General features: G+C 41.8%; 1 protein-coding gene across 1 annotated transcript in view; it reads right to left on the reverse strand.

The window, feature by feature from the left end:
- The window catches only part of Impact (impact RWD domain protein), a 32,577-nt gene extending 24,318 nt beyond the window's left edge, over positions 1–8,259 (reverse strand). Inside the window, exons 1-4 of the mRNA XM_055625299.1 lie at positions 7,691–8,259; positions 6,499–6,627; positions 5,329–5,381; positions 4,266–4,328 (exon numbers count right to left, since the gene is read on the reverse strand). Of these exons, the coding sequence (XP_055481274.1) occupies positions 4,266–4,328; positions 5,329–5,381; positions 6,499–6,627; positions 7,691–7,903 (458 nt within the window). The 5' untranslated portion in view covers positions 7,904–8,259. The remainder of the gene's footprint in view (positions 1–4,265; positions 4,329–5,328; positions 5,382–6,498; positions 6,628–7,690) is intronic.
- Between the last annotated feature and the right edge of the window lie 275 nt (positions 8,260–8,534).

The following is an 8,534-nucleotide window of genomic DNA, read 5'->3' on the forward strand; positions in this document are numbered from 1 at the left end:
TGAGGACTGAGGTTTGAAACTCAGGTCAAGTGCATTTTGCTCCCCTACCAAACAGCTAATGGAAAAGGCATGTTAATGGTCCATGATACTGATTTGTATGGAATCCATACTGCTAAAGGGTTGTCTGTCTTGGATGACTCTTCAAATCTAGGCAGCCTAGGATAAACCATGGCTTGGGTCCATGGGAGCCCTCCCTTTCTGAGAGCCTCTAGTGTATGTAACAGACTGTGTGAGGTCACACTGCGTGCTGTCCTGAGGCTCTGGGGCTGTGGTGGAACGCAGGGGAGTAATCAGCCCTTTCTTCTAGTGTTGGTCGAAGCTCTACATGGAATTCCAGCTCCCACTCTCATTCTCCTGAATTCTTCACCTTACTATCACCTTAGTGATATTAATACTAACTCATATTAAACACCTACTAAATACAAGAAATACCAAGATAATATTAACCCATCTGCATGCACTATCTCTCTTTGAAACCCGAAAACCAACCATTTGTAAATATTTGTTCAGATTTGTTCTTTGAGACAGTTTTACTGTATGTAGCCCATACTAGTCTGTAAGGTACTATGTAGCCGAGGCTACCTTGATTCCATTGGGCTCTTTCTACCTCAGGGTTAGTTCTGGGCTTAGAGAATGGGGACACCATACCTGATTCCACATTCAGCATTTGACAATAATACCTTGGAAGAATTTCTACAATTAGTAATTTTCCACAGCAATAGAGGAAAGTCAACCTTCACTTCAAATGTCTTCTCCTCACCATGGCTTCCCGAGACGGAACAGGCGAGAGCACTTCTACTGAGCTTCATGCATTGTTGCTTCTGTCTTCACTAGCACTTAGCAAGACTGCTGTTTGAGAATCCAGTACAAAGAGGCACAGTGGGTATGAGGCTTTCTGAATAAAGTAGAAATCACTCCACCAGAACCCAAGTCTACTACTAAAGTATAAAAACGCTTTTATTAGTAGATTATACTAAATTTATTTTCTCTTGCAATAAGAATTCATTTCTGTCTTTTAAGTATCCACTAGGATTTAGTGTAACTCTTATTTTAAAAAAATCTGGTCTTCAAACTTTTGCCATTCTTTGCTGTAATGAAAGCCTTTATAGAAGCAGAAGCGGAGAATCTACTGAGGCCCTGCATCTTCCTCTTGGTTTGTGCTCTCTGGCTCACAGGAGGAACAACTGTCCTTTCCCAAACACTTACATCATGACTAGCTGACTCACCACAGGGCCAGACCAACAGGGCTGATCAATGATAGATGGGAGTCTCCAAAACTGACCTGAAATAAACCTTTTCTCTGCAAGATACTTCTAGAGTTTTGTTTAAATGACTCAAAGCTAAAAAACTACAACTGCACGCTAAATAATGTATATTACATGGTGCCACTTAAATCCTTACAATGATTTTAGATTAAAAGAAACCCAGGAAAACCACACTACTCAAAAGTTGATTCCAGAAGCCTGACCAAAACAGCCTTAATACAGCCTAACTAAGATTTAGACATGCCGCTATTATTATGCAGGTATACATTCATCTTGTGTACATGTGTATGTGTGGTTATGTGCATACGTGTGTGTGTATGTGTGTGTGTGTTGCTGGTGATCAAACCTAGTATCTCCTTCACCTTGATTTTCATGTTTGTGTGTGCAGCTGGTAATTAAACCCCGCTAGCAAGGCAAGAGCACTAGCATCAAACTATATCCTAGACCTCTTCATCTTAATTTGTTTTGTTTGTTGGCTTTGTTGTGTTTTGAGGCAGTCTTGTTAGGCAGCCCTCACCCCCAAATTCACCATGTAGACTTGGCTGACCATGGGCACACAAAGCTTTATATGCCCCCGCCTCCTAAGTGCTGGTCAAAGGTAGAGAGCATCATCCCTAGCTATTCATCTTTATTTTTAAATCCCAAATTCCTAGCAGAGAACCAGTATATAGAAAATTAAAAAAAAAATATTTGCCAAAAGATTTCTTACCTGTCCACTAAGTGCCTAGTGACCATAGTTTATCTTCTTCTATAAGAGCCAAATATTAAAATTAGCATTCAAAATGTTGCCAGCTATATTCAATAGTACTATATTTTGAAAATATAAATAGTAAAAGTTATGTTGATATTTGTATTTGATTTTTTTAATTTAGTAATGCTTTTCACTTATTGCCCATGACTAAGATATATAAAATAATAAAAAGCTGTGGCATAAAAATTTAAATACAATTCATATTGCTAATTATCACGTGTGAAAATCTATCATTAGAGTGCAATTTTTTTGTTTTTCTTAAGACAGGGTTTCTCTGTGTAGTCTTAGCTGTCCTGTATTGCTCTGTAGACCAGGCTGGCCTCAAACTTGTAGAGATCTGCATGCTCTGCCTCCCAAATGCTGGCGTTACAGGTATGCTCCACTGCACCCAGCTAGACTGCAATTATGGTTCAAGCTAATCAAAACATGGTGACTTTTCGCTCATCTTTAGGGTAAACTGTTTACAAGCTTTGTCCTCCAAAATGCTTCTCTGAGTGCACAGGACTCTAGGAATCATGTGCAGGTACGTGGGAAGCCACTGCACGGGCATGAGAAAAGTGTGATAGCATGATGCAGTCAAGGGTGGAGGAATTCTCAAGAAATAAAAAAGTGGTCAGGTAAGCTCTGAACTGTGAAGTGGCCACCAGCTGTATAACAAACCTGCAATGCATTTATCTTACTCTGCATTAAGTGGTGAACACAGGTTGGTAAATAAAAGTAACATTTTACACAAAGAAACAAGTTGGAAATAGAAACATAGTAGCTGGCTGTGGTGGTACACACCTTTCATCCCAGCACTTGGAAGGCAGAGGCAGGTGGGTCACTGTGAGTTCAAGGCCAGCTTGTACAAATGAGAGCCAAGGCAGCCAGTGCTCTCCACAGAAAAACCTTATCTTGAAAAAACCAGAAAACATACGCAAAAAAAAAAAAAAAAATGGAAATAGAAAGGTTGGAATAGCTAGTAATGTTAAAACAGGTATCAAAAATGCTTAATTGAACAAAAACTGTATACTGAAGATAACAGAATCATTCAGTAGGGACCCAAGAAAGAACTTTTAGGAAGGACTAGTAATATAGATCCCATGATGACTTATCATTTTCTAATTAAACATTTTGGAAGAAAAAAAACCTGGCCTTGACCCCTGGGGCATAAAGGGGGCACTGTCACTGTACCAGAAGGGCGGATACCCAGAACATACAACAAAATACCTACCAGCTCCTGGAGTCAGGGAAAACCTGATCATCCAGAACACTACCAAGGCAATCATTATCTTCTCTTGACCAACAAAATATCAGCTTCCCAGCAAACTTCCTACATCAATTCTTGTTCCTTTCCAGAGAAACAGGCTTGCCTTTCCAAACTGAAGTCTTATTGCTGGCACCCCGCTATTCAGAACTCAGCTTCCAATAGCTCTTATGGTTTAAAAAAATCCCTAACAGCGCCTACAGAACTCAGATGTTCCTGTCCACCTTCCCAGGTCTTTCCCCACCATGTCAGTTTGTCTCTTGCCATCCTACTTCATGTCACCATTACTATACTCTGTCCTCTCACTGAAGTTAGTGTGAGCTAAATAATTCAGCTCTTAGTCAAACAAGCCAGACTAGAATGAAGCTTTCAAACTCCACTATCAGCACACTGCCCAGCTCTGTTCTGACAAAAGTTCTCCCAGCTGCAGAGGTGCCTCCCCTTTTCCAATCCTGCAGGGAATGTCTTCCCTAACACACAGGAAAATCCTACATACCACGGAGAGGGAAAACTAGTTGTGCTAAAATATACATGCATATGTAGGCTCTAACGGACTGTCTGCCATGTAGTGTTGGATGGTTGGATGGTTGGATGGATGGACGGACGGATGGATGAATGAAAAACAGTGCCTCTGTAGGATCTTTGTCTTTTTGATTAATATAAGAGAACTATCCAAGTATTCAGAAGTTTAACAAATATATATGGTTTGAATTTGTCCATCATCATTTTCACTCTACACATCCTAAGAGCATACACAAGAACAGTATCTCTGAATTTGTCTTCAGAAGTCAAGGAAGTAGTGTTTTGTCGTCTTTCAATAATACCATATTTTTCTATTATTTGCACATATGCAGTCATGAAGCTAACCTTGTAAGTCTACTTAGGGTGAATGTTTTTGTTAATGAAAGGGCCTAACAAAAGTTTCAGGAAAAGCATATCTGTCAGGAAAAGCCCAGAGCAGGATCACTAGGAGAGCGTCTGTGAAAGGGTTCCCCTCACTTACATATATATCTCCTCAAGGCTGTTTGACAAGTCGGCACGTTCTTGCCCTTTCAGCCAAGGAGCACTAAGATTGAATAAAACACAGTGAAGAAAATTATCCACGAATTAGGCACATACTTCAAATATTCATCAACGCGTTTTTTTTTTTAATCTATACACAAATGAAATGTTCTCATTGGCTTTAACTCATTTAATGTGCTCTAGAGAGCAGAGCAGAATCAATGCTAATCTTACTGGTTTTTAACAACTTACAGTACAAAAGTGGAGTTGATAAGGTACCAGCAACCTGCCCAAGTGTCTATCAGTGCCAGTACGTGTTCAAGAACTTAATGCTGCAGACTCTAATGTTTGCCACAATACCAGGTATTCCTATTTCTTCCTAGCTGTAAAAGAAGTCTACAAGGTTAGTCTCTCAAAAACGAGTCCAACAAGTAAGCAAGTTTCCAGGTGACTGTAAAAAGAGCATTTTTTTCTTAAAAGATACTTAAAAAGCATTCTGTATTTATCATTTCCAATAGATAAAAAAAAATAGAAACATTTTATTAATGGTATTGTCATATTCTGGAAATACACACAAAAGTAACACTTGTAGATACAAACTTTCATAACCAATTCATGCAACTCTGTTCCTGTGGCTTTTCTAACCTGTGAACTCAAAGGTGAGGTAAGCCACTTGCACCAAAAGGTCAGGACTCATACAGATGAAGCTTGCACTACTAAAAAGATGGTTCCTCAGTAGCAAAAGAGGCAGAACGCGGCACAACCTGAAGCACCCTGGGTAATTTCTAGAAGACTGGTAAGACAGAGTGCGAGGCAGGCTTTCTTCCCCATGTTTAAACACAGCCCAACAGCTTTCTGACCTCTGTGGGGTCAGACTCTCTTATTCCAGTATCATGTATCAATGCACTTTATATCATTCTATAAAATGCTCTCTACCAACAAAACATGCTTTTAATTTCTATATTCATTTTTAAACAAAGTATTTTGTATAAACACAATGACTGCATGAGTATTTTGACCGTAAAATATTTTTATAAAAACATAAAGGTAAAAATAAAGCTTACTTCAACTGATAGATAGGTGGCGCTGTGCCCGGATATTCACTTGGTAACATCACCTACAAAGAAGTTTTAAAACAAACGTCCTTACACTGATCACAGCTAAAAATCAACTACATTTATAAAGCCAGCCAACGAACAAGTTTCTATTTTGTCTAGACAAAAGATAAACCATTGTTTTATTTACTACCACATGAAAAATCCCCTCCTTCATATTTATAGTTCTACAAAAAATATGCTGTTAGACAGACTGTTTTTTGAAGTTAATTCTTGGCAGAGAAACTACAAAAGCATGAAATTTGAATATAAGGTTGAGAAGAACAGAAGTAAAAAAATAAAGAGATACAGGAGCACTATTCCCTGACTCCAATGAATGTTGATGCTATTTTTCATTTTCCAAATATTTTTCTTAATATTTAAAATATCCCATGAAATACCATTAAATACCATAGTCCGAAAAAAACACATCTTGTAGAATCAATATTATGAGCCAGGAAGTGTTGGCACACACCTTTAGTCCCAGCCCTGAGGCAGAGGCAGGCAGAAGTCTGAGTTCAAGGCTAGTCTAGTCTACAGAGTTCCGAGACTACTCAGAGAAACCCTGTCTTGAAAACCAAAACCAAACAAACAAATGAATAAGGAAAAAGAAAGTTTTGAAATAAATCAATATTATGAAATATGGTGCAAAATCCACAGCTTAGGATCCTTTATATGAAATTATAGTAATCGTGGCATAAATATTAAGACAGAAAGCCACAACTAATCTTTTCAGTTATTTTATTCTAAATACAACTGAATCTCAATAAATAAACAATTATCTACTCTATGAATTTTCATTCATAACCTCCTCTTCCTCTTAAATGTCAGCCACCTTTCCAGGCCTAAACCTTCTTTTTTGGTTCCAGTAATAAAAAAGAGTAACTCAATTCTATATATAGAACATTAACACATTTAATAATTAGAATTATGACTAGAATTACCTGTCTCAACAAAAGCATGACTTGAGAGTAACCTGAGATTGAAATACCTATGTCTGCATAGTGATGACAGTAATCAACAAAAGCAATACAGAAAGCAATTCATTCTAGAATAATCATAAACAGACAAATGGCAACGGTTATATATTAAATATGCTGACTGGAAAACAGCTGGAGAGGAGCAGAAAAGAGGAAATACCTGCAAGCAAATTGTCCATTTGGGCTCATCTAAGTCGTCGGTGATTCTAATACAAAATATTTTGGCACATTCATCAATGACACACCATTCCTCGCCATAAATGGCTGCCATTGCTTCAATTTCCTCATTCTGAAAGTTGATTTTAAAAAGTCAACAAATAAATATACGTGGAAAAAAAAAGCTATTCTCAGTATCTCTAATGGCATTAACAATTAACATAGCTAGCCTGGACAAAAATGAGCCTTGGGAGGCCAAATATTCTTAGCGCGTTCTGCTGTCTGGTTTCCTGACACTATTGCCATGACTACAACCAGCCTTCTCCCTGTGCTACAGGGCCTCGACTGCGCGCCCATGCGCAGACCCACACCCCCACACCCACTTACCTAACATCTCCTAGAATGAGCTCTAACGACAGAGAGGCAAACACACCTTACACAGTCTTCTCCACACCACATCACATCACCATGTTCCTGCTGGGGATCCCTGGACGTTTGTTTTAGATTTGTTTGTGCTGCTGTTGTTCATTTGGCAACAGGACTCAGTGGCTTTTTTTGTTCCTTTTTGGTAATCACCTCAAAGCACTTAAGAATTTATTTTAGTTTAGGGTTAAAAAGTAATGGTGGCCAGATGTGGTAACGCAATGCCCTTAACCCCGGTATACTGGAGGCAGCGGGCAGATCTGTGTGAGTTCCAGACCAGCCTGCTCAACAGAGTGAGCTCCAGGATAATGAGGGCTTTGAAGAGGGACACTGTCTCAAAATCAACGACAAAAGAATTGAGTGACTTAAAGATGGAAAACGGATGGCTGGGTATGCATTCAACATTGGAACGTATTGTGTCTTCGTGGCCCTCTAAGAAAAGCCTTATGACGCCATCATGAAAAACACGTAGGAAACAGCTCAAGGCTGGGATGGACACCAGCCTGGTTGAACTCTGCGAGGTCTAGGAAAATACGTTATTACCCACAATAATACATTTTGCAGACCGAAGGGGGGGGGGGTGAAGGACAGCTGTCCTGGGTGACCCTACGGCGACAGTACAGATCTGAACCTACAGCTCTCCCGACAACTCGGTCATGCTACCTCTTGACTAGGTCCTGGAATGGAAAGGACGGCCAGCATAGCTGGACCTACGAGGGACGCCTGGGGCAACAGGGCAAAAGATGAACCTGGAGGGTCTCCAGGGGTCTCACCTGCCTCTGGTCGATCCCTGCGTCCTCCTCCTCCTCCGGGGTCTTCACTGGCTTCTGGTCGTCCCCTACGTTCCCCTCAGCCATGGTGCCCCGGGAACTGCGACGAAACCTCCGACTGCCCAGAGTCAGAAAAAATGACGCAGAACAGTGAAATGAACGCAAGAAACTGGGGTGTTCCGGAACTGAACGGCCAACACCACCCACCACCAACATCTGCTTCCGGATCACCGGCCAGTGTCACCAGGGGTCCCAGGCTACGGGGCTTCCCAGAAGGGTTGCCAGGGGCCTCGTTCGCGCCTTTGCAGTAGGGCGTGGGCGACCCGGAGGAAGTCTATTCGTCCAGGCTGTTGCTAGGCGTCCTTCGGGCTCTGCCTTCGGCAAAGTCGCGGGGCTGGGGTCCTGGGCACCCTCCGCCGAAGCCTCGGCGCCATCGGGGCTTGCCGAGCCGGAGCTCGCGCGCCCGTACTGCAGGGCAGAGCTTTCGCCTGATTGCGTTGCCTCGTTTTTTTGTTTATTGGCCGTTTGTCTTAGCTTTGAAATATTTTTGGCCGTGTTCGGGTAGGCTTCGACGGACAGTTTCGTTTACAAAAGGAGCGAGGGCCGGGGAGGGCCGATGATTTGAAAAATGCGACACAAGCCGTGGAAGCCATTTCTTCGGCGAGCTGGGGTCACGCGCCCACAGGCCCTCCCCCCCTGGACGCTCCTGGACTTAGCGGCTTACGTCACCGCGGGGGGAGGGGGCAGCCACCCCGGGCCTCTTCTGGAACCGCAGTCCCGACACCACCCACCACCACCATCATCTGCTTCTGAGTCACCATCAGCCGTTGCCATCAGGGGTCCCAGA

The sequence above is a fragment of the Psammomys obesus genome, unplaced genomic scaffold, assembly GCF_907164565.1.
Source record: "Psammomys obesus unplaced genomic scaffold, mPsaObe1.curated_primary_1811, whole genome shotgun sequence".
NCBI classification, from domain to species: domain Eukaryota; kingdom Metazoa; phylum Chordata; class Mammalia; order Rodentia; family Muridae; genus Psammomys; species Psammomys obesus.